General features: G+C 53.0%; 1 protein-coding gene across 2 annotated transcripts in view; it reads right to left on the bottom strand.

Moving 5' to 3' along the window:
* Wnt11 (Wnt family member 11) overlaps positions 1 to 12,673 on the bottom strand; it is an 18,369-nt gene extending 5,696 nt beyond the window's left edge. The window contains exons 1-4 of one of the 2 annotated variants that reach the window (XM_021203377.2): positions 12,459 to 12,673; positions 8,675 to 8,857; positions 1,424 to 1,659; positions 577 to 854 (exon numbers count right to left, since the gene is read on the bottom strand). In XM_021203377.2, coding sequence (XP_021059036.1) covers positions 577 to 854; positions 1,424 to 1,659; positions 8,675 to 8,757 — 597 coding nt within the window. In that variant the 5' untranslated portion in view covers positions 8,758 to 8,857; positions 12,459 to 12,673. Of the gene's footprint in view, positions 1 to 576; positions 855 to 1,423; positions 1,660 to 8,674; positions 8,858 to 12,458 lie in introns of those variants that run through there. The other variant, XM_021203393.2, reaches the window with a different exon arrangement.
* Between the last annotated feature and the right edge of the window lie 12,770 nt (positions 12,674 to 25,443).

Raw genomic sequence — 25,443 nt, 5'->3', positions numbered from 1 at the left:
CACACATACACACACACACACAAACACACACACACACAAACACACATATACACAAGTAAAAGTTTAATTTGATACATTTACTATCACACTCACCCAGCCCTCTGTGCAGTAACTGAGAAATGAGGAGATGCTGGTAGCACATGATGGGAGCTCATGTGCTGTGCTCTCAGGTAGCACATGATGGGAGCTCTGCTCTCAGGGCAGTGTGGAATCCCTTTCCCCATTACAAAGACGTGATTTGGTGTAAAGTCTGTGGCCCAGCCCCCTCCCTGCCCTGAAGGAAGGCTGAGGAGCTTGCAGGAGCACCCAAACCTGCCACCACTTTACAGATGGGAAAGAAGCTCAGGACCTGAGCCAAAGGCAGAACCCAGAGCTCTAGGCTCCTAGTTCACTGTTCCCTCTGCTTGGAGCACCTGAATCTTGGAGACTCCCTAAAGGAGAAGGAACCCAAGCTCTAGAGAGGGAGAAGTAGCAGGGTCCCAGTCCACCCCCTCTCCCACCCCCTCATGGGGCCCACTATGGCCCTTCTCCAGCCAGTGGCCCAGGCACACCCTCGGGGCGGGTGGGGGTGGTTACCTGTCTCCCCACTTCACTGTTGTGTAGACGCATCAGTTTATTGGCTTGGGATCCTGTTTTTTTCACCTTCATAGGAGCATCGGAAAACTTGGCCCCCATGAGGAGCCCGTAGCTGAGGTTGTCCGCACATCCTCCCCAGCGGTTCCCGGGCCCGGGTGGCTCACCTGGGACGGGGCCGCAGGAGCAGCCGGGCAGGTCGCCAGAGGTGCAGGCCCGGGCGATGGTGTGACTGATGGTGGCGGCCGACAGGGCATACACGAAGGCTGACTCCCGGGTACCTGTGGGAGAGGTGAGCGTCAGCAAGCAGACTGCTATCACTGAGAGCCAGCGAGGTGCCTGTGTCTGGCATTATCCACTGTGTGCATTCGGGTCCCCACACCCTCCTCCAGGAAGCCTGCTGCCCCTGACTACTTTGCACATCGAAACAGTTCCTGCCAACCAGGCTTGCCTAGGCCCATCTGCCTGCCCAGGGGTGGGCGCTCCAGCAGTCTCATTATATTGATGTGGCTTTCAGTACAGCAGGCAGCCACCTTGGTACCTTCTACGGCCATATTCCTCTTTCATCAGTGCATTATAGCACATGTGTATCCAGAAGTGTTATTCGGGCCACTGTATGTGCTGATATATTCATTCACTAATGTTTATTCATTCTTCAATTCGTGCCTGAAAGCTATATCTAAGATTGACTCATCCGCTCAAGCGTCCACCCAGCCACGGCTTATCCATCTGTGTAACCATCCATCTAGTCATCCATCCGTCCACCCATGAATCCACGCACCTATCCAAACACACTGAGCTTCCGCCTGGATCCTCCCACCACAGCAGTGTGGCGCCCCAGAGCCCATACCTCTCTCCAGGTCAAGCAGGTAGTTGGGGGCGAGCTCGATGGAGGAACAGTTCCAGCGCATGTCAGCAAAGGCCCGGCGGCAGGCCTTCATGGCCTCCCGCGCGGCGTGCACGATGGTGCGCATGAGCTCCAGGTTGCTGCGGCAGAGCTGCACCTGCGCAGACACCAGGCCCTCCAGCTGTTTACAGTGTTGCGTCTGATTCAGTGCCAAGGCTGCCGGAGTCTTGGACAGTGCCCTGCATACCCCGAAAACCACCAACGGGGGGAGAAAGATGGGGTGTGAGGGGTGTTTGCTCTGCAGGCCAGCCCTCCCCTCCACAGGCTCTGAGTCACTCTTGCAAGGAACCAGGAAACCAAGAAGCAAAGCACCGTGTCGCAGAGCACCATGGCTTGCCCGCCCTAGTCCACACACCTCCCGCAGCGTGACTTATCCCTCTCCGGGTCTTACCCCCTAGTTCAAACGCGAGATCACGTCTCTTATCCTGACTGAATTATGTAAATGTCTTAGGAATGAACACATTTGCAATCTGCAAGGCACTTTCCGCTGCTGCCCGGGTTCTCCTGGTCATGAACCACTCCCATTCCATCCATTCACGCAGCACTGGTAGCTGTGTGCCAGACCCCCGGGCAACTGCTGCGTCTCATAATAACCACACGTGCTATTAATGAAGTCCTTTTGCTAGTGCACACCGTGAATTAAGAGCTTTACACCATTACTGCATTTACTTCTCCACCCGTTTATCACCCTTGTAAAGTCCACGCCTGTACAAAGGATTGGTATTCAACAATGCAAGGACACTCAATTTTAGGGTGATCCAGAATTCAGAAAATTCAGTATCGAGCCCAGACCGTCAACGATCTCTGGACTTGCATGCTGCATGTCCCTGGTTGGGATCTGGTGATCCTGGGACTTCCTTACTATCATGCCTTTGCCCACGGTTTTCCTGACGCCAACAATGCCTTTTCCTTCTCCTTCCCAACTGAATTAAAGAACTTCTACTCAAGGAAGAAGTACGCATGAAGTACGCAAGAAGTACGTATGGCAACTACGCACCGAGACTTCCCAGCCTCCTTTGGTAACAAACATGGCATAGGTCCTTTCCTCCAGGAGCCCCCAACCTAAGGGCTACACAAGCCCATTCGCAGTTAGGCAGTAAGGGCCCAGAGGTTCCACTGTACGGATGGATGGCCTAGGGAAAGACTCAAGCTTGAGATACTGCTGTGTGACTTAAGAAAATCACCCAGCCTCTCTGGGCCTCATGGCCCTCATCTGCTTCAAGTATCATTTCTACCTTAAAAGAAAATGGATTACGGTTCATCCCAAGCACCTAGGAGGTAGAGGCAGGTGGATCTCTGAGTTCGAGGCCAACCTGATCTACAGAGCAAGTTCCAGAACAGCCGGGGCTACAGAGATAGGCCACACCCTCTCTAGAACTCCCTACCCCCCCCCAAGAAAGCAATGGAGAGGCTTAAGTAAGATAATGTATTCATGATAACACATGCCTGTGATCCCAGAATTAGTGCCTCAGATCATTGCTAAGGGAATCTTAAATCTAAAGGAGTGAAGAAGACCCAATTTCCTCTGTGTGCTATGTGTGCGGAGTGTACAGCTCTTCATTTTGAAAAACTACAAAATGCTGATGAAGGCCAAATGAGGTAATCCTTGATAAGTTGACTTCTTCCTGCCCCTCTCTGCCATACTCTATCCACTATGACACACACACACACACACACACACACAGAGAGAGAGAGAGAGAGAGAGAGAGAGAGAGACAGAGAGAGAGAGAGACAGAGAGAGAGACAGAGACAGAGACAGAGAGAGAGAGAGAGACAGACAGACAGACAGACAGACCTAATACAGAACCTAATATAGACCCAGGAATCAAGCCCCCGAGGACAGAAGGCCTAGCCTGACATTTGTGGTTAGGTTGCCTTAACTAACCTGAGGCTGAAGGTGAGTGTCCCAAGCCATGTTCCCTCCTGCAGCCCTGGTCCATAGGGAGGGATCATGCAGGGCGTGTCTCTCAGATGGCTTCCTGGTCTAAGCAGATCCATTTGAACTGTGAAGCCTGCCGGTGTGGGCTCAGGTCATAGAGGCAAATGGCCCTGGTGTGACCCCTCCTTTCATCACACCTGAGCTCTCCCACAGCCCAGGAGTCCAGCTTTCCCAGCATGGCCTGCAAGGCTTGCCTCCCACCCCTGGGTGGGTATGAACAACCAGGTCATCCTTCCTGCTGTTTCTTCCCTTCCCACCGGGCCGCTTGCTATGGTTAAAGTGGAAAGTTTACAAGGGCCAGAGGCACACAGCCCATGCAAGCATCATGGCTGTCTTCTTGGCATAACCCTGGGTGCCTGCTCACTAAAAAGTAGGTGTTAGCCAAGAAGTGGGGTGCTGATGGAGTCCTTCCTGCTGGGCAGCGCGGGCAGTTCCTGAGGCCCAGCACCCAGTGCACCCCAGTACCTAGGGTGGGGGAATCTGGGGTCTCTGCTTCCCTAAGCCCCTGTCTACTTCCCTCTGAAGTCCCCAGGATAAAGGGGTTCTTTCTAGGAGGGGACCTCCCACAGGGCTATTCCAGCAGGACCTGGAAGCCAGGCAGGCAGAGTGCAGACCCCTGCCGGGGACAGCAGGACATGGTCATCTATGGGATCTTCAGGAGCAGCTGGCACAGCCGTAGACCTACCTCCCCTCCCCCATGCACTGCAAGGGCTGCCCAGGCATCCGCTGATTAGGTAATGACCTGGGTAAGTGAAGCCCCTTGGGGAGGCAATCAGGACTAAGGCAGAGGCGGGGGGGGGGGGCACCGTGGACAGCTCGCAAGCTGGCCTGCTCCAGAATACCCCTAATTGGAAACATTTCAGTTTATCTAGGGGTCGGTATGTGGGGGAGAGGATGCAGGAGAGGACAGGAGGGGAGGGAGAGTTCACTGGGGAGTCTATGCCATGGGTTGAGAGAGACTTCCCTCACTCAGAATTTGGGGTTCTTCTGGTTCAAGCTCAGGCTCGGTTACACATTCACCGTGTGACCTGGGTGAGCCAGTGCCAGTGCCCAGACTCAGTTTCCCAGTGTATAGCATTCAATGCTCATAGTTCTGTGAGAGCATTTTTTTTTTTCAGTGACGCGACTGGGAATGTCCTCACTAAGCCACAGACTTCCATCCATCTCCTACCCCCTGGTCCTGTCCCCAGGCCCACTCCTCCTTCCACCACAGGCCCTGAGCGGCCATTGCTTCTCCTTTCTCACACTGTGGGGCTTCTTTCCTGGCAAGTCCATCATGAAGGGGTCTTTCTGGGTTGCCGGTAGCTTTGTCTCTGGGCAGTTCTGTGGTATCTGACTCAGGTAAGGCCACCTTCCAGAAAGGCCTTCCTTATGGCCCTGCCCTTTACTGCCTTGAGTGGCCTGGTCCAAAGTCTCTTGTCATTCTGCAGTCTGGTTCTCACAAGGCTAAGTGAAAGCAAACTATTTGTCTAGGGTTGTCTTGGGCAAAGCTGGACTCCAAAGAAGCATACTTAGGGCTGGCCTGGCAGTGCATTGAATCTGACATCCCAAACTCCACTTGTAAACTTAGGAGACCGTGGTCATGAATATGGCCTGCCTCAGGGTTCTCAAAGCTGGCCAAGGAAGGTGGCCCTTGGTTTATATTTCTGGGGACCCTGCTGACCCCAGGAAAGTGGGAGAAGCTATTTACTAAAACTACTTAGCCATCTACCCACCAGGCTTTGGGATGTCCTGGACAACATCACAGACAATCACCCATGGTTCAGGAACCTGTGTATGCCAACCATGCAAGGTCAGACCTTCTCTGTGCTCCTATCCGCCCCCCATTTCCCCCAGGGGTGGCCTTGGGGAACTCTCCCTTGGTGACAAGTTGGAATTCGTCAGTGATATCCTAGATCAACCCAGGGCTCTTCAGGATACCAGGCTAGGTGGGGGATGAAGTTACCAGTTCCAAGGAGAAAAACTAAGGAACAGGGCTCCCAGAATCTCCCCAGGAACTGTCTTAGGATCTTAGAAGCACAGCGAACAAGGCCAGCTCCTTCCCTGCACATCACAGAGGGGATGACTGAACTGGATGAAGGTTGGTATCCTCTAAGCTATAGATCCAATCCTGTCCAGCAGAGGCACTGCCTAGACCTCCAAGGCCCCACCTGGCTCCACAGGCACGGGATCACCCTTAAAAAGAGCCCTAGCTGGTGGCCTTGGTCAGACACTTGCTAGCCAAAGGGTGGAAAGAAGATCCCATGAACCATCATCCCCGTTGGGGAAGAGCAGAACTTGCCCACTTCTATGACCTCCCAGACCCCAGACCAGGACTTCCTCCGGCCTGTGTCAGGGCTGAGAAGCTGAGGTACAGAGAGACTGAAATCTTGCCCAAGGTCGGCCTGACAGGAAGTGACCAGTTAAGCCAAACATGGATCCCTAGACTGGAGCTCTTCCTGCTCCCCTTCGGAGCCACTGAATTCCTGCCGGAGCCTCTTAAGACTCTTCCTAAAGAGGTCCCGCCCTTGCTGAGTGGCAGGTTCAGTGCTGCCAGCTGCGGAGAGAACAGCCTCTCAAAGTCCCTTAGTTGGCCAGCGGTCTTTCCTCCCCAACCCCTCCACCAGAGGGAGCAAGAGGCTCACATCTTCCCCCCTCCTTACCCCCCACACTTGACCCATCATGGTTTCCCTCTGCCTCTGGCTTTGGAGGCAATGCTCAAGGTATGGAGGCAATGCTCAAGTGTATCATCAGGCAGTCAGGTTTCGACCCTGCTCCCCAATCCCTGATTCCCACCTGTTTCGCTTGTCTGTCCCAGAAGCCCACCAGGTGGGCACCTCAGGCCATTAAGTCACATCTGGTTTCAGTTCTTGTGTCAAACGTCCCTTTCATCTCCAGGTCACTTTCTAAGCCTGCACACATGGTCCCCAGGACTGCCCCAGGACAGCTGGCCCTGACGAGTCCCCACCCCCACTGCACAACTGTCCCCGGACTTCCTTCTACCAACAACCCAGCCCAAAGACCTGCTCTACGCCTCATTGGCTCTGAAACTCTGCTAAAGGTCCTCCAAGGTGTGCCTTTCCTCTGCTGGGCAGAGAGGGCCTCAGGAAAGCACCCGGCACCCAGTAAGGCTGCATCTGTGTGCACACGTGCCTATGCCCGCTCCCCGCTCTTCCCCGCACGGGCAGGGGACTCAACCCAGGGCCTCGAACACGCTGGGCTGTACTCCCAACCCTTATCAGAGTCTCACCACGTGGCTCAGCTGGCTTTGAATGAATCTGTACCTTGGCTAGGCACTGAACTTGCAATCCTCCTGCCTCAGCCTCTTCAGGAGCTGAGATTACCAGCCTCTGCCGCCAAGCTTGGCTATACTAGTCTTAAGCTCCACTTCTCCCAGGTCCTCTATTTTCCAGCTGCAGTAATAGTTCAACCATTATCAAGGGTTAGGCCTCTTAAGCCCTCTGCTTGGGTTCCTCTGATCTCACAGCCACAGGGCCAGCATGTGACCTTGTGGCCTTTACTTACCCTCTCTACACCTTAACTTCCTTATTGTGAAGCAATGAAAAGCTAGTCTGTCACCTATCTCAGGGAGTGTTAACAAATCAGATAGAGACCTGCAGCTCTCAGAGCTCTGTAATAGGACACCCTGTGGCCCCTGCTCCCTGCAGGGGACAGGGGATGCTCCTGCCCCCATACTTCTGTCCTTGTTCTTCCTCCAGCCTGGGACACCTGCTTCACATTCCATCTCTGCCCATCAAGTCCTCCCTGGGGGATGTCTTGAGTGCAGACTCTGAGCTGTGCTCATGTGTGTCATGGCTTAGACGTGGTAGAGCAAAGCTGGGCGTCGCTCTCAGCCGGCCACCTACCCCACCCCATTCCCAGCACGTGCCAGCTTGGGACTGTGTGAGTCACAGGAATCCTCAGAACCTCAGGATTCCCTTTGTAGGGCAGATAAAGAGAGACGAGAGTTGTGTCCCCAGGACTCTATGAACAAAACAAGTCACCCAAACTTGGTGCTCAGCCATGAAGGCCCCTGTACCTCTCAGCAACCCCCTCCTTCTCTTCACCTCACCCCCTGGTCTGTAAAGCAGTGACTGAAGGGGCTTCCCAGCCTGATAGGCAAGGGTGCATGACAGCAGCAGCAGGAGGTAAGTAGGAGCCTGGCCCAGGACAGACCCCCTTTCTTATAAACCAGAAGCACAAGAAGATGGGATTTCCCTCCCGAATTATTTAATCAAGAACTCAGCACCAGAAAAGGCTGGACCAGGGACCTCCAGACAGTTTTCCAGAGGTTCAGCGGGTTACCGTAACCCCCTCTTCAAATCGAATTCATGTGTCCAGAATCTATCAATCCCTTTTTTGATCTGCAGGCTCCCTAACCATGACCCGAGCAAGGCAGACATTCCTGTTCTTGACCCTCCCACCCGGGCACTGTACTCTGAGGGTGTCCTCCATATCTCCAACCTGCCAAACTCCCCACTCCTGCAGCTGAAGTGGCAACCTCTAGAAAAATCTCTGTAACCCTCATGGGTGACCTAACCAGGCTGCCCTCCTCCGAGCCCTGGAACCTCCACTCTTACAACTCCTGGAAAGTTATTTACAGCCCGGGCTTATCTCTCCCAGCCCAGGGGCAGCTCCTTCAGGAAGGGACTGCCTTTCCCCATATCCCACTCCTTTCACACTGCCTACGGCAGCCACCACAGGAGAAACTAACACTGCACGAGGAAACCAGGAACATTGCCCCCAGCGACTATTTACCCTTCCAGGACATCCCTTAGTTTCTAGCCGTTCAGAAGTTCTTTAGGGAGTCTCCAGTCAGATCCCAGTGAGCCGGTACTAACTATCCTTCTGACAGACCGAATACTCTAATACTCGGAGGCCCCTGGAGATAGTGTTACGGTGACACTTCCCCCAAGGTCTCTAGGTGGAAGGGGTCAAAACTCTCTTAGCAGACCTCCTGGAGGCTGACAGGCCATGATCCGGACCCTGTGTCCTGAACTGAGCAGACGCTCTCTGGGTTGTGCCTCTTGGAGAGGATGTTTCCCCAGTCCCTCATTGGCCTTTGAGCAACCCTGGCCAGGATGAGAAAATCTGCTCACCCACTTCGCAAGTCCGCGGAGGGTAAGAACAGCATATCCCAGAAGGGGTCGCCGAGCTAAGAACGGCTCGCCCAGGACGCCCAAGCCAACTTAGCCTCGCAGATTTTGGTGCGCTCACCCAACCTCTCCAGCTTCTCGCCCAATGGCCCATTGGAGTGAAAACGGAGTCCTACTTACAGCCACTTGATGCCATAGCACACGCCGGTGTGGAGCGCCAGAGCAAAGAGCAGAGCCTCGCAGACCTGCGGCCGCGCCCTCATCGTCGCGCGCGCCCGGCGCTCCCGGGGGTCGCACCCTGCAGGAACCGCGCCGAACTCTGCTGCCTGCAGGCCACCGCTGCTGGTCCTGCGCGCACGCCGCCTGCAATCACGGAGAACAGGGCGGCGGGTTAAAGCGGCGCGCGGGCTGGGAGGCGTTTTATTCAAATTACAAAGGAGGGGTCGGGCCGAGGAGGCTGAGCGAGGAAGGCGTCCGCTCTCTCCCCGAACCGCCCGAGACCCGCCGGCGTCAGGCTCGGATTAGGTGAGACCGGAGCGCGGCCGAGGGCGTGTCGCCCAGGGCAGATCAGGGTTGAACCTCTCAGGAAGGACAGGGTGAAGCAGATTGGAGGTTCTGGGGAGACCCAGCAGAGAGCCTGGAGAGGATCGCAAGGAGGAGACCCCACCATCAGCAGCAGCGCAAAAACAAACTGACATAGCGACCGCAAGGAGAGGAACTGATCCGGAATATGATTCAGGCTCCTATTCTAATCCACGATCTCGATTGTTAGTTATTGCATCTTTAATGAGTCTACAGCTTATCCCTCTGCGAATGGGGTGAGCTGAGCAGAATTCTCCTTTTACAGAGAACAGTCTCCTAGTGTGGCCATCTTTGCTCCTCTCAGGCCTGTGATGGGCATCGTCAATCCATCTCAGATGAGGAAACCGAGGCCCAGAGACGTGGAAACATCTGTTCAGTTAATTAGGCTGTTCAGTTAGTGAGCACCCATCTGGTGCTGGACTGTTGAGCTATCTTGTCATTCTGTGCCCGGTAAGCTAAGGGCAGGGAGAACACAGAAGACGGTGCCTCCTCTGGGCACCTACTTTCCAGTAAGGGAAGGGGAAACTGCAAAAATGGGGTGGAGGTGGGTGCTCTTTACACACTGAGGCATCTCCAGAGCCTGAAGAGCTACTTCAGACTTGCCACTTCAGCGCCTCGGTCTGGACTAGGCAGCGCCAGAGCTCCCTAGCGCAGCAGAGAAGTTCCAGGCCTGCAAGAGGTTGATTCTGGGACCGCCAGGCGGCGAGCTAGGGCCGCGGAGGAGCCGCCACCCCGCCCGCTCGAAGCCTGCGGAGCTGCTTTCTGAGGCTTTGCCATCATTCTCACCTCATTAACTCCCTTCCAGGCTTCTCCCAAATTTACCAACACCTGGCATTCGCCCCGAGTCATACACAGCCCCTCTCCCCTCTGGAGCAGCAAGGACAAAGGGATTCCTTCCAAAAGGGTCTACAGAGTCTGAGGAAGGAGGTGCCAGACTTGGGAGGGGAGGGGGGTTTCTCTGCAACAGGGAAGAGCGGTTCTCATCTGGCTCTGTGAGTTTGGGCAATTCCTCAACCACCCCCGCCTAAGTTTTCCCTTTTATTAAAAAGCAAAGAACTGGACTCCAGCTTTCTGATCTTCGTCTGATCTTCTCTCTGTATCCGCTTTTATGCATACCTGTGTAGCCTATGCACGCCTGTATGTTTCAAATGTACAGGCTTGAACACACACACACACACACACACACACACACACGGGTTTGAAACGTCATAGTTTTCTGGGGCCTTCTGGCAGAATCCAGAGGAATCCAAGCAGAAAATCTTGAATTATCCCCCCCCTTCACAGAGTCCCCCAAGTCTGAAATGCTTGGCACAAACACGACTCCAAGCTGGGGTCTCAACGGGATTTTTGGTGCAGTCCGAATCTTCCTCTTACCTCTTTTGTATCTAGAGCTTTCCCTCCCTGTTGGAAGTTTACACACTTCTCCCAAATCAGGAAAATGTCTGCAGGATCAGATCGTAGAGGAGGGGGGCCCTCAAAACACCAGTCATTGTCTCTTTGTTCCCTCTTAAAGTGTGGGATCCCCGAAGGCACCCAGAATTTCTAAGTGGCAAGGGATCTCTAAGTCGCAGAAGGAATCTCAAGGACTTACAGCGGAGTATCAATATACGGCTCCCAGTGAGTGGAAGGGTGGCCCAAACGGCACAGCAGTCGGAGACCCAGGCCTCCAGCTATTCCCTGCTCTTTCCAGCAGCTCCAGAGGCCCTAGACTTCTCCTTCCGTCACCCCGGCGCGTTGCTGAAAAGGCACCTTGGTCTCTGGGTACTGATATTATTCTCGTCCTACCTAAGAAGGTCCGGGACAGCTTTGCTAGCCGCTGTGTCACCCTCACCTTGCGCCCAGAGGGTCAGAGCGCATTCGCTGCTCGAAGTCCCCGGTCCGCGAGGGGGCGCTAAGCCTGGATTCAAAGAAATATCTGCCCGGGCCTCACACAGTGGGACTTCGGGCTCTACTGTTCCCGTCTTGGATGAAGCGCAGAGTGACTTCCCTCTTGGCCTTGGTTATCCCTTAAGACTTGTTTTCGTTATCCCTGAACTAACTACGCAACCTCTTGCTTCAGACTGGGCGCCCAGCCTACAATGGGGACAGTCTCATAGTGGACCCGCGGAAAAAAGCAGTGCTTATAGACAGAGAAAGAGAGAGCAAATCTTTCTTCTTCTCCTTAGACAATAAGTCTAAGCTACCCAGCTTGCAGCAGTCAGAAGAATGAGCCTCCCAGGGCTGTGCAAACGTCGGACACTACGGACACTGTGGCCCAGCCCCGGGCCGCCTACAGGTGATCTTAAGGCTTGGAGACGTGGAGAGCTTTAGAAACTTTACTTTAGATAACCTTCCCGCTCAGGCTAATCGGTAAGGATTGGCCGAGTCTCTCCCAACCCCGGTGCGCTATGCTGGCTCCAGCTTTGGTGCTGCGCACCGGGACAATGTCCGCAATTGACCAAGTTTAATGACCAAATGGGCTGCTCCAAGAGCCTGTCGCGCAGCACTCAAAACGAAAAGGGTGCGACAGGGACGCCGAGCAACAGCTTCAAAGTTACCTGCGAGGTTGCGTGAGACCTGGCTTTAAGCTCAGGGAAGAATCTGTCAGGATCTTCTATGTTGTTCCAGGTCACCGCGGAGACGGTGTTTGAAAAGCGTATACGGAGAGTGCGGAACTCCTGCCACCCGCTGGAGCCGAATCCTGTGTTCCCAAAGACTGTAAGGGACACGGAGGCACTTCAGTGCCACGGGTGGAAGGTACCGGGCTGGTGGAAGTAAGCCAGATGTTCGGAGCGGCTCCAGATGTGTCCCAGGGCGGGGGCAGGACTCTCCTCCCTATCCCCAGCCCCCAACCTGGAGCTGAGGTCCGTAAACAAACTCGCCCCCCTTCCCAGCTGCCTCTAGGAGCCCTTCTCACCTCTCGGAGCTATACCCTCCTGCTCTGGCAGGAGCTAAGAACTTCTCGGCCTTTTGTCCCTCTCTCTCGCCTCCTCACATACACCCTCTGTCGCGGGATCCAAATCCCCCCACCCCCGGGATGGCTCCGGCGTGACCTCATCAACCCGCAGACTGCGAGGGAGGGGACCGAGTCCTGGGATGGGGGACAGGACGGAAGAACTGGGGGAGAACTGAAGAAACCATACAACCCACCCCATCCCCCCCCCCCACACACACACACACCAGGCCCCCTAGTCCCAGGGTCGTCCGGGAAGTTGCGTTCCGCCAAGGGGAGCTACTTGGAATGCTGCGGAGGAGAGAGGTGAGGAAAGGAGAGCGACGAAAGCCACTTTGGTTTGCTTCCCCAGGAGTGGGTGCCCTATCAATAAGGGGGTCTCTAGGGCTCAGGCGCCTCCCTCCCTACCCAGTGGGATCCTGATTAACATTAGCCGCGGCCACTGCTCACCTTTGGGACGCTCTCCCGGCGCGCCCAGCCTGCCCCTGCAACTTCGGCCGCCCCCAAGAGTTGCGAGTGCGGTCCCCCGTTGGCGGGAGCAGCGAGGATTGCTTCTTCCAGACGCAGTTCAGCAGGGAACCGGGGATCCTGGCAACCCGGGCGCTGACGCCGCGGCTGTCGGTTGTGCTCTGCTCTCCAGCCTGCTCCCGCGGACCTCCGGAGCTCTCTCCTTGCCCGGCACGATCTGCGGCGCCGGCCGGCCCAAGCGCTTTATAAGGCGCGGACCGCCGCTTTGATCCGCCCACGTCAGCGCGCCGAATCCCCACCCGGTGGCTCGCGCGGGGCGGGGGCGGGGTCCCCATGACGCCTCGGTCCCGCGGCGCCCGCCCGGCGCTCCGGGACACTTTGCACCCTATTGCCGTACGGAAGAGAATTTGCTCGCCACGGTTAGTGTTGAAAGCATGCCTGTTGAGTGCCAGCGCGCCGGGCGCAGGGACTACCCACCTCCGAAGCTAGTAATAATCAGCAAAGAGCCTGAACTAGCCAGAGGGTCTGACCTGCATCAGAGTGCGGAGGCCAGCGTTACTACGTACGTTTGCCGCTTACATGCTTCAGGAGTTGGGGAGTCTTGAGCCCTGCGCTTCTGCTGTGGTCCTAGAAGTTGCATCATCTCAGAGGGGCGCTCACCTCTAAGAGGTGCTAGGGCTCTGCTATGAGAAGAGCATCAAAAAGTGCCTCCAAGTAGGCTGTGTCTTACATTCCGGCTTGGTTGCAGGGGACTCTTGTGGGCGAACCCAGCGCGCAGTAGGGGCTCTCTCGGTCCCAACAGAGGACCAGGTTTCAGAAGCTAATGGAGAGGACTTCCCCTGAGTGTCCTCCTGTCTATGAGTTGATCCTGCTCCCACCCCCTATCCCTTCAATTGCTCTTCCTTGCTGTCTTCCTCATTCTAGGGTTTTTGACATCAGAATGTGCTCAGGGTTTTTCTAGCTCATTAGTAGAAAGGGAAACAGGGAAACGAAGGCAAGGCGAAGGGGCTTCCCTGGGATCTCCCAAGCTGTCTGCTACTTCCCTCCACCCTTTGTAGCTGCTGCTGAAGTGCTCACAAGTTCTCCCCAAGACACACACACACACACACACACACACACACACAAGAGAGAGAGAGAGAGAGAGAGAGAGAGAGAGAGAGAGAGAGAGAGAGAGAACCACAATCCACAACGGCCACCAGCCCTCTTGCACACCAGGCTGGGACATATCATCACAATGATTATAAACACACTATCAAGGGATATCTGTATACATCACATGTCCATAAATCCAGTAGCACATAGGTGTGCAGTAGTCATATATTAGATTGCTACTCAACACACAGACTGCCCACAAACAGTTCATTTACAAACATACAACTTTCCACAAGCAGCATGCAGCACCAAACACACATATACTACATACATAAACAAGAATAGCCTGTGAACACAAGCACACAACACTTGGCCATCATCATTGACCAGCCCAGGTCAGTCAGTCCCATTTTAAAACAAACAAACAAAAACTATGGCATGGCAGTGGGAACTTTATGTGGGTCATCCATGAGCCAGGATAAGGTAAGACTTTCCCTCGGAAGGCTGGGGACGAAGGCAGAGGTGGCCAAGGGCTGACTTCCCCATAGCCCCTTTACCCCTAGACACCACAGTCAGAGCCATTCCAGGTGGCCTCTGTCTGCTCAGAGAAGCCAGTCACCAGCACACCTAAACATTTTGTGAATAGTACTTCTGCCTCCAGTAGAATGGAAGTGGAGAGCAATTAGGAATCACAATATGGACCTCGGATTCCACTCTGACACCGCAGCTGACACCTGTAACCCTGGCACCTGGGGAGTCAACCACCCGGAAGTAGAGGCTAGAGTGGGCTACAGGGAGTAAGCACCTGTTGCAGAAATGCAGTTGTCAACAACAAAGTCCATTGGGGATTCCAGTAGAACCTTCCTGGTTCTGTTTTTAGCTGTGTGATCTTGAGTAAGTTGCTGAAATTCTCCTGTACTTAGTTTTCTTACCCATAAAATAGGAATAACGCAAGATCATCTATACTCTCCATGGTCGGTACTAATGTCCCGGACTTTGGAGCCAAGGCTCACAAGGAAGTTGCTGGAGAGCACTGAGCGAATCCCCAGAGCCAGGCATCCCCTGCTCAGAGTCAGCATGGCCCAGGCTGCAGACATCATGGAGGAGCGGGAGGACAGTGAGTTCCCTTGACTCCTGGGGACTGATGGTGGCCAGGAGCCAGTGCTAGGACTCCTGTAACCCAGCTGTAGCCCCGCCCAACTGCTCACCTCTCTCTGGTGGGTGAAGAATAGAGCACAGCTCAGGGGGAGCACCTCAACCTAAGCAGGATGGAGCTGGGCTAAGGGAGAGGTGCCAGAACCTTGGCTTGAGAGTCAGAGGGGATCTGGACCAAGTCAGTCCTGCCTGCAGCCCAGTCTCCCATTCCTATGAAAAGGAGTATTTTAGAAGGGGTTTCCTTGGATGCTGGAGAGGGGGTTGTTTAGCATCTTGAGGACCCATTAACTTTTCTCCTTCCCTTTTTATTCCCCTTCCCTGCTTAGATTACCTCATAGGTCACTGTCTGGAAGGCCTGTGCTGGACACCTAGGTCTTGAGCTCTAATTCAATGGGCATAGGACTCCCAGCAGGGCAGGGCAGGACAAGGTGTCATACTCTTGCTGCTAGGAGCACTTATGCTGCCCTTCTCGGTTGTCAGGGTGATATTTGTTGTTATCTGATCAGTCAAGTCCGCCTTGCAGAGAGCTTGCTGCTGGTCATAGCTTTGCAGCCCCACCCTGTATGTGCCTTACCCAGAGAGGCACCAGCTGTAGTTCAGTCTGACACGCTGACCTACACACACACACACACACAGAGACCCATCTATTCACTTCTGCTAAAGCCCTGGAGCTGGTGGGGGCTAGATGGCTGTTTCCAGGACCACAGATAGGGGCCAGGAGAGCTGGTTACCTGCTGAACTCAGCACTGGTTTGCTCTGTTCTCTCTCTCTGAGCCCCATCCCGAGGGAGGGTTGAGCTACATAACCTTCAAGGGCCTCTCTGGCTCTAGAACACATGTCCTAACTCTGGTCTATAGCAAAAGATGAGCCAGGGATGGGGGGGGGGGAGAAAAGAAGAAAGGGAGGGATGGGGAAGGCAAGGAAAGGACTCTTTGACTCTCTCTCCTGCCTCCTAGGGATTCCCCCATCTCAAGCCTGGATGAACCTGGCAGAAACCCTCTCTGACCTCCTCAGAAGGACGCAGGGCTGTGCTTTGACAAAGGTTCAGAGGATCATGAGTCTGAGCAGAGGAGTTCAGCTTAGTGTGCCCAGAGGCCAAACCTTCTAGACAAAGGAGAGGCACACTAAGTATCCATGGTGTCACCAAAACCCCCTGGGTTTGGGGCTCACACTGATGTCTTCTGCTTACCCACTGTGGGACTCTAAAGAAGTAGTTCAACCTCCATGGCCTCTGCTTTTCATCATTCGCACAACAGGAAAAACAGCAATCACCTCCTTCTTACGGCTCCTGAAAGATAATGAAATAGGAAGTGTGTGTGTGTGTGTGTGTGTTCCTATATATGTGTGTGACCCACTGCACACACATCCCACACCTCTCCGGTGCCCCTGTCTCAGAGGTAGTCAATCGCTCTGCAAGTGAGCCCACCAAGCCCCAGGCCTGCAGAGAGGTTGTGCAAGAGACCTGCAAACCTGGTTCTGCCCACTGCCTGGGAAGGGCCTCTCCTCCTCCTCCTCCTCCTCCTCCTCAGGGCCACAGGGGAGGTGTTATTATTCTATAGCACCCCAGGATAGGGTGGGGAGAGGTTGCTTTCCTGGGTGCACATAACAAAACACTGCCCATCATGTCTGCTGAGGCGTCACTTCTGAAAGGCCACTTTCAGCTCTCATTGTTGGATGGCCACGGTGGCTGCACAGGAGACAATGTTTGTGTTTCTCAGGCCTCTGTCAGCTCCCAGGGAGAAACTGGACCTCAACTGGTGCACCTACAAGGAGTTCCGGGCAGGAGACTTGAGCAGCAGAGACCTGGAGGGAGAGCTGTTCCATCCATCATTCTCTGAAGCCCCCCAGCCTCGGTTCTGCTCTTGCTCCTCCTTTGGGAATTGGCTGTGACAGCCCCAGGTAGAAATTCCAGTCAGAGACCTTTCCCCTTCCGTCTGTGTGTCAGTCCTGGAGAAGGGGCTGTCTGTCTGCTTGGGTCATGTGTTCTCTGAGTGACATTTGGTGAGAAGATACCGGGAAGGACCAGAAGCTCCTGTCACCAGAAGAGGACCAAGAAGCAGGGAGCTACCAGGCACACGTCTGGGTACAGTTTCTTCTGCCATTGGGCCTCTACTTCTATACTTTGAGTGAGAGCCAGAGTCTCGGTCAGGCCTAGCCTAAAGATACTGAGTGTAGGCTCGAGGGTAGAGGGCTAAGGACTGAAGCCTGTGAAATCATGAGCAGAAATAAATCTCCTTTCCTTGACATTGTTTTCTCAGCTATCACAGGCTTGAGAAAGCCGATTAATGCACCTTGCCACAGGGGAGGTCTGTCCTTCCACCCTTGATCTGGGCTGCTCTGATATTATTTGTCTAGTGTGATGAAGAAAAGCTGGAACTCAAGCCCCAGGTTCTAGAAGTGTCCCTCTCAGCTCTCGGGGACAGGCATGTGGGTGTGGTGTGTGGGTGTGTGTGGTGGTAGGTAGCTAAAGTGAAACAAACAGGCTCAGGGTGAAACGATAGGTCTGAGGACAGTCTGGGGGTAAGAACTTTCTGTTCATGGATAAGGAGCAGAAATACCCCAGCACCCGTGTGAAAAGCCAGTGGGCTTCTCTAACTCAGCTGTCGGGGACTGAGGTGGGAGGATCACTGAAGTTTGCTGGCTGCCAGCATTAGTACAAATGAGAGACCCAGTTACAAGGGAACAAGGCAGAAAGTGACATGTAGTGGCCTCTATGTGCACATGTTGTATGTACATAACACACATACGCATGCACACACACACATGGCAACAGTGAACAAGCTAAAATATGCAATTATTATGTAACATAAACAATTTCCCAGTCTCAACATCTCAAGAGTAGGCCACTCCCATAGCCCTAAGGTGGCCAGTGATCTGAGGGGGACATGGGACCAGTGGTGCCTAGGTTTCAGGCCCTGCTGCATCCCTTGTGTGACATCAGAGTCACACAAGATAAAGGCTTGTTGCTCCATAGTGCCACAAGAAACAGTCCACATCTCTCAGCCAGCCCTGCTCACAAATCCTAGGGGCAAGATTCCCCCACCTTTCGCCCTCTAAGACAGTCTCTACCATTAGGGGTTGGGTCTGTCTGCAAGAGGACCCTCATCCCTCTAGAGTCTAAAGCAAAGACCCACAACTCTTCTTCTTCTTCTTCTTCTTTTTTTTTTTTTTTTTTTTTTTTGTTTTTTTGAGACAGGGTTTCTCTGTGTAGCCCTGGCTGTCCTGGAACTCACTTTGTAGACCAGGCTGGCCTCGAACTCAGAAATCTGCCTGCCTCTGCCTCCCGAGTGCTGGGATTAAAGGCGTGCGCCACCACGCCCGGCTCTTCTTCTTTTTTTAAAGATTTATTTATTTTATTTATATGAGTACACTGTCACTGTCTTCAGACATATCAGAAGAGGGCATCAGATCTCATTACAGATGGTTGTGAGCCACCATATCGTTGCTGGGAATTGAACTCAGAACCTCTGGAAAAGCAGTCAGTGCTCTTAACCACTGAGCCATCTCTCCAGTTCCAACCCACAACTCTTGAAGAGCCCGGCTCTCTTCCCAGGATCCCCTTGTCTCTATGATGACCCTGGGGCAGCACAGGGGTCTCTGGCCTTTGCAAAGTAGCACAATTCCACTAATCTCAAGTATTTACATGGACGCGTGCCTCAGTCTCCATACAGGAAGCACATCCACTCAGGCCTAAGCTCAGTCCAGCTCTGCCAGCTGTGATTTGAGCTTCAGCCGCCGTGCCAACGGTCTCTGGCTCTCACCTGGAAAACAGGAGTAAATTTTACCACCTAGGGTTGCAGTGGGGCGGAGAGGAGATGATGGATGTGAAGGCTGGGCTGTAACAGCTCCCTGATAAAGGCTCCTCTTCTGCCAGGTACGTAAACCATTCCAGATGGGAAGCTTGCCGGCTCACGTGCAGGTGGGAGAGGAACTGTCTGTCAGCAGGCTGGTGGGGGAGGGGCATCTAGCAGGGAGCAGGAAGAGAACAGACAAGTCTGGGAAGCATGGTGTCAGGGGAGGGCGAATCCATAGCTCCAAGCTGCCAGTCTGACGAGGGGTGGGGAGGCCTTACACGCCAGGCTCAGGGTCCACTCCAGGAACGGGAGATGGGGCAGTCTCCAGACAGAGGGGCAAGGTCAGACAGAGGTACAGGGTCTGGGGCAGGCAGGTCTGGGGAGTCTTGTATCTGGGGAAGGCATGGAACATCTGGGATAGATGGGCACAGTTGTGGGAAGCCGGCCTTCTAGCTAGAGCTTCTACACTGACTCTTTAGGCTAGGAAGAAATTGAGAAGCCAAATGCACACAGCCAGAGAGCAGGATAGACCAAAGAGTGGGTAACCTTATCTACATCGTGGGTAATCAGAGGTTCCTCTCATCCATTTTCTCAGCTGCCTTGGACTTGGCACTGAGTTCATAGTTTCTAAGCACTGCCACAGTTACAGGCCCCTGTGAGCCTTGAGGCTGCTTTGAGAGGAATGAAGACTGGGTAGACATGATCAGCCCTATTCTTACGATGGGGAGATACAGGCCCAGTCAGGGGAAGTGACTTGACCAAGACTCACAGCAGATGTGTGGCCTGGTTGCGCTGGAATCTAGGCCCCTTGGCTCCCACCTCTCCTACCATACTCTCTGTCCCTAGAACTGAGGGATGGACAAGACTTTCACACCGGGTCTGAGCAAGCTGTTAGCGAATGGAGCCAGAGAGAGGCTGACAGCCATCAACAGACAGCACTTAACCCAGACTGACAACTTAATTGTGCAAATGTGGATGAGGTACAGTTGTATGCAAAGAAATCCAGACGGTCTGGGCCTCTGGGGAGCCTACTCCAGCACCCCAGTTGCTGAGGAAACAGGAGGAGGTGGGGTGATGTCACCAGATGCAGCTGAAGTGTGGGGGCTGGGCCACCCATCTACTCCTTCAAGGCTGTGGGCCTAGCCTCAGGCTCTTGCACTCCAGCATAAATCCTTTCCTCAGGAGTCTGGAGACCCAGGGGGTAATAGTGAGTTGATTAAAGTCACACAGTCAGAGCCCCAGTGAGCCTGGTCCAGATAAGGCTGTTTGCCCAGCCAGGCTATAGTCATAGTGAGAACATGACTAGGCCAATCACCTATGAGGAGCCATACCCAGCCCACAGTCTTACAAAAAAAACACCACAGATGTCTAACAGTGGCGAGGGCTCCTTGGTCCTTCTGCAAAATAGAGGCTACATGAGGGTGGGTTCATGACACTGTCAAGTTCATAGGAGCCTTAAATGAGCAAGAGCCCTGGGCTCCCACTCAATGGCTCTCACTGGCTCTCACTGAGCCCAGAAAGGGCAAAGTCATCCAGCAGTTTGGAGAGGCACTGGGCTCTTCAGTAGCCAGTTCCATTCTTGACCCATAGAGAAGAAACCTGAGCTCAGGGCAGGTAGCTGCACTCACTGCCACTCACTGGGCAGCTCCCATTGAGGCATTTTCCCAGACTCCTCAGCTTCTCGCCTGTGGCTGAACAGGAACCCACTCACAGTACCAGTAGCAATGGTGCTTAGCCCCGCCCTCCCCTGCAGCAGACTGAGGCTAAGGCTGGCACTCTAGCTCTATATCTCCAGTGGTTTTTTTTTTGACTCAATGAAAGTGAATTCTGCAGTCCAGGAAGCTGAGATCCATTGCACCCAGCCAGAAAGCAGACAAACTGGGTCTTGAGCGTCAGGTCACTTGCCTTCCAAACACCATGGCTATCTTCTCTGTAGGGTAATTTCCAGTGCCCTCCGTGCCCAGGGCAGGAGGTAGCTGAGTTTGTGCCTGCCCAGTCTCTCTCTTCTTGTTCCTGTTGACAAATGTATCCCTACCTCCCACCCCACCCCCATTTTCTGAATGTTGGGCTGGGGAGACATGCTAGTCACAGAGCCTAGGACCCTGAGAGAAGGCAGGGTCTTCTAGAGAATTTTCTAGAACATTTTCTAGAAATACATTTTCTAGAACATTTTCTAGCTACACAGCTGATCTAGAACGTGTATGTGACCCAGTGCAGGGAGGGGACAGGACACATTGAACAGTCTCCCTGGGATGGCTTAAGTGGATTTGGGGGGAGCTCCCAGCTCAGTGCTTCCTCCCATGTGAAGAAGAGAAGAACCAGGTGTGAAGGGGGGAATCACTAGTGGCCTGGAGCATCCCCTGTACCTCCTGTGGCCACCAAGCCCACGTTTCCTTGGGTTCACCCACTGTGGGTCTCTGTTCTCTGGCAATGCATGTCATCCTGCCTGAGACTAAGAGCCTGAGGCTACGCTATCCTGTCAGGAGCAGCAGGCCTGACAGAGAATCCAATCCTCTTAGAACAAACAATCTGGGGTAAGGAGAGAGGTGTGGATGTTCTGGGTTCGGGACCCTGCTCTGTCTCTCCGGGCTGTAACCTCCTATCTTTAACATAAAGGTCCTAGGCTTGATATGCTAAAGATTCCTTCAGACCCAGATACTTGGCATTAAAAATGGATGCATAACCTACTCACTGCTTCAAATTCTAGAACACTGCCATCCACCACCCTCTGAAACACCCAACACCCATTAGCTATGACACCCCAATACCATCACAGACTTTAAAAATATCATTATTTCCTTTAAAACCAAGGATATGGATTTTTTCTCTTCTGGACATTTCATTTTGGAGTTTCTCCATGTCGAAGCACGTGTGGACGCTGCATTTCTTCTTGTGACGGTCATCACTCCACCACGTGGACACGTTTGCTATGCTCTGTTTATCCACTCAACAGCTGAGTGGTCATCTGGACTGATTCCCCTTGGGCCATTCTAGATAATGCTGCTGTGGACAGTCGTGGGCAAACATGCCGTGAGATGTATGTTTTCAGTTCTTTGATGTATATAACTAGGAGTTGCTAGATTATATGGTAACACCGTATGACTTTGGGAGAGCGCCAGCCTTCCACCGTCCTGGGCCTTTCCACATTTCTACCAGCAATATATGAGGGATCCAGTTTCTCAACAGTCTTGACAAAGCTTGTCATTTTCAGTTGTTTTCATTATATCCACCTTAGTGTAAAAAGAGGTCTCATTTTTTAAATTTTATTTTGAGACAGAGCCACCTGTAGCCCATGCTAGCCCCGAACTCAATATAGAAGCAAGAATGACGTTGGACTTACGACCCTCCTCCTTCCACCTCTATTCCCAAGTGCTGAGATTACAGGCACGGTTATATGCAGTACTGGAGATCAAACTCGGAGTTCTGTGCACACCAGGCAAGCACCTACCAACGGGGGCACACTCCCAGTTCTGCACTGTGGCTAAAATGAGCCTCAACCTGTGTGGTAATTGGCCCTTTCTCTATCTTCTTTGGAGAAATGTGTTTTCAAATAGTTTTTCCATCAAAAAACCTTGGGAAATCAGCCAATTACGACAATACATGCCCACAATTCTACTACTCAATTCTACTACTGGCAGCAGGATTAGAGGTTCAAGGCCATCCCCAGCTAACTCTAACAAGAGTTAGAGGTCAGCCCGGATGACATGAGACTCCATCTCAAGAGAGTTCTTTAAAAAGTGAATTGAGGATGTTAGACTCTCCAGTTGGAGTCAAGGATACAGAAACTAGCTGGAAGCCTGATGTATACGGGGTGTGATGTGGGGTCATTGAGGAGCCTGTGGGCCATGCTCTGATGACAACAGCATGTCTCTACTGTATTCTAGTTGGTGAAGAAAAAAAAAAATTAAAACAACCAACAAATCTGGAGCCCCAATCACAGCCTAGAGGACACCTTACAAATCCCTTTGGGAGCCCCATGGCAGTGGCTATCGTGACAAGTAGGCGTGTCTTCCAGCATGGGGGCCAGAATGAGCACTGAACGCTATTGGCTTCATAGCATGGTGGGGGTTGGCAGCGCATGAGCGTGCACATGCGTGCATGTGTGTGTGTGTGTTATCTGTTGATTTGTGTAGCCGAGGCATGCAGAAGCTCATGGGGAGAAAGTACACCAGGCAGGGAAGGGAGAACTGCCCCTTTGTTGAGCACCTACTATGTTGCAGGGCTCTAGACTCAGCTTACTTGTTCCAGAGGAGCAGGAATCAGAAGGCTCATTCAGTGTCCTAGGATAGGAAACCGAGGCAGGCAGAAGGGTGCGGTGGGAACTGGGGTTTGAACCCTGATCCATCTGTCTTGGGTCATCCACCCTTCTCATAATGCTAATTGACTGGAGGGAGGGAAGCAAGAGGGAGGGGGGTGTAGAGAGTTCCAGCAGAGGGATAAAGCCACACTAAAAGGTGAGAGAAAAATTTAAAAAAAAACAAGGGTGGAAAGAACTTACGGCCCTGGCCTGGCTGAGGCCCGCATCAGGTCCTGGGGCAGCAGGCCAGGGCGGGGACAGCGGAAATCGGCTCACTGAACCTGGAGCCAAGAACCAGGCTTGGCTTGTGCATGGTGGAAAAGCTCTCACCTCAAGACACTGCAGAGGGGGGAAGCTGGCACCAGGCTGGGGTCGGGGGAGCAGGGTCTGCCTGTAAAGAGGCCGGGTAGCTAAGGCCTGCCAAGCAGGGCCATCTTTCAGCTTAGTAATGGCGTTGGCTGCTCTCTCTAGCAGCCCGCCCTTGACTCCTCAGCACACAGAGCAGCGGACCTGGAGCAGGGTCAGGGGAGCCAAGTCATGGGCGGCATGAGACCTGGAGAGGAGCATGCGCATAAGAGGCTATGCACGGCCCCCAAGGCTGAAGACAGGGATTCTGGGAACTCACACTGGTCTCCCAGGACCACAACTTAAGATAGTGAAGCCCTGTCTCCAAAGAAAAGAAAAGAAAAGAAAAGAAAAGAAAAGAAAAGAAAAGAAAAGAAAAGAAAAGAAAAGAAAAGAAAAGAAAAGAAAAGAAAAAAAAACTTGTTAAAAAATGTGCAACTCGGCCTGGCGGTGGTGGCGCACGCCTTTAATCCCAGCACTTGGGAGGCAGAGGCAGGCGGATTTCTAAGTTCGAGGCCAGCCTGGTCTACAAAGTGTGTTCCAGGACAGCCAGGGCTACACAGAGAAACCCTGTCTCGAAAAAAACAAAAAACAAAACAAAAAAACAAACAAATAAAAAAATGTGCAACTCACTTTTGTATATTCACTGGTGTACAGTCGTCCCTGCTATCTTCTGAAAGAGAGGGGAGTTGAGGCTCAGCAAAGAGCAGAGACTGTTCCTATGTCACATGACTGGCTGGCTAGTCAGCAGCAGAGGAGTTAGAGTCCAGCCCGGGCCTGCCGATACCCCACCTACCACACTCAGGTTTGACACTTGAGCTTCTCTGATAGGCACTCTCGGCCACACTCTGGCCATGTGAAGTGTCTAAAGGAGGCTGTCGAGTGGAGTCAACCAGCTGGAGGTGGAGGTGGCCTCTGACTGTCACCTGACTGATTGTCCCCTGACTCTCCAGAGCTGCTGAAGCCGAGTGTGGAGCTGAGAATTTAAAGGCTTCGAGCGCCATGTCCAGCTCACTTCCTGTTCTCACAATCACCGATGTCCTTCCTTAGTTTGGGGTGCTTCTCCTCCCATGTCTACAGAGCCACATCTTCAGAGATGAGATTTTCTCACACCCAGCCCCACTTTTGGCGAGGCTGCCCGGTCGCCCTGTGTGGCCCGCCGGCACTTCTCTTCCTCCAGACAGCTTTTATCGCTGTCACAGGACACACTCTATGTGATGTATTGGAGTGTAATGTGGCCTGCAAAGGTGCGTGTGAGAGGTCTGATTCTAGGTGTAACGGTATTGATGGGGAGGTCTATTGGAAAGGGAGACACCACCATCATGAATGGATTTATGCTTTCTCCATAAATTAGATTAGTTCTCACAAGAAGGAGTGAGGTCTCTCTTGTCTCCAAAAGAAGAACCCCCCAGGCTGGATTACTACCTCAGAGTGGGTTGTCACAAGTAAGTCTGTCCCTCTCGCATGTCTCCTTCCGTTCCTGCCTGCCCACATCCTTTCTGACTCTTCACCATGAATAGATAAAGTGCAGAGCCCTCATCAGAAGCTGACTAGATGTAGCCATCATATCTCTGGCATTTCGTAAACCTCTTTTCTTTATTACGTGCCTTACCTCTGGTATTCTCTAATAGTAACATTGCAAACAGAGTCACCTTCATTATTGGCTTATTCTGTCTTCTCCATTGCACTGGAGTTCCGAGGAATTAATGGACAGTGCTGGCAGAGTAGGTACTTGGTAGGTCGCGGCTGAATAAAGGAACAGATGGCCAGTGCTGTGCTGTCTCTCAGCAGTGCTAGAGTGAAGACTGATAAATATGAGCTGAGCTTGAGAGAGCCCATCTGGGCCCTAAAGGCCATGCATTTTCCCTGACCGTGGTCCTATTGGAGGAAACTGGAATAGAGTCAGGGTGGCTTTAAGAAAGTAGGGAGGCCTAGAGAGTTGGCTCAGAGGTGAAGAGCATGGACTGCCCTCCTAGAGGTCCTGAGTTCAATTCCCAGCAACCACATGGTGGCTCACAACCATCTGAAGTGGGATCTGATGCCCTCTTTTGGTGTGTCTGAATACAGCGACAGTACACTCATAGACATAAAATAAATAAATCTTAGAAAAGAAAGAAAGAAGGCGATGAACTTCTGGATTTCGCTGTTGTGTTTAGGACCCCAGAAACCAGAGGAAGTCTTGGATTCAATTCAGGCTGTGTATTTTTTGTGTAAATTCCTGCAGTAATTAATCTTACTCAGCCATAATAGAAAGAAGAAGAAAAAGGAGGAGGAGGAGGAGGAG

Source organism: Mus pahari, chromosome 1 (genome assembly GCF_900095145.1).
Source record: "Mus pahari chromosome 1, PAHARI_EIJ_v1.1, whole genome shotgun sequence".
NCBI lineage: Eukaryota > Metazoa > Chordata > Mammalia > Rodentia > Muridae > Mus > Mus pahari.
The sequence above is the reverse complement of the archived record's forward strand: the minus strand, read 5'-3'. Positions and strand labels throughout refer to the sequence as shown.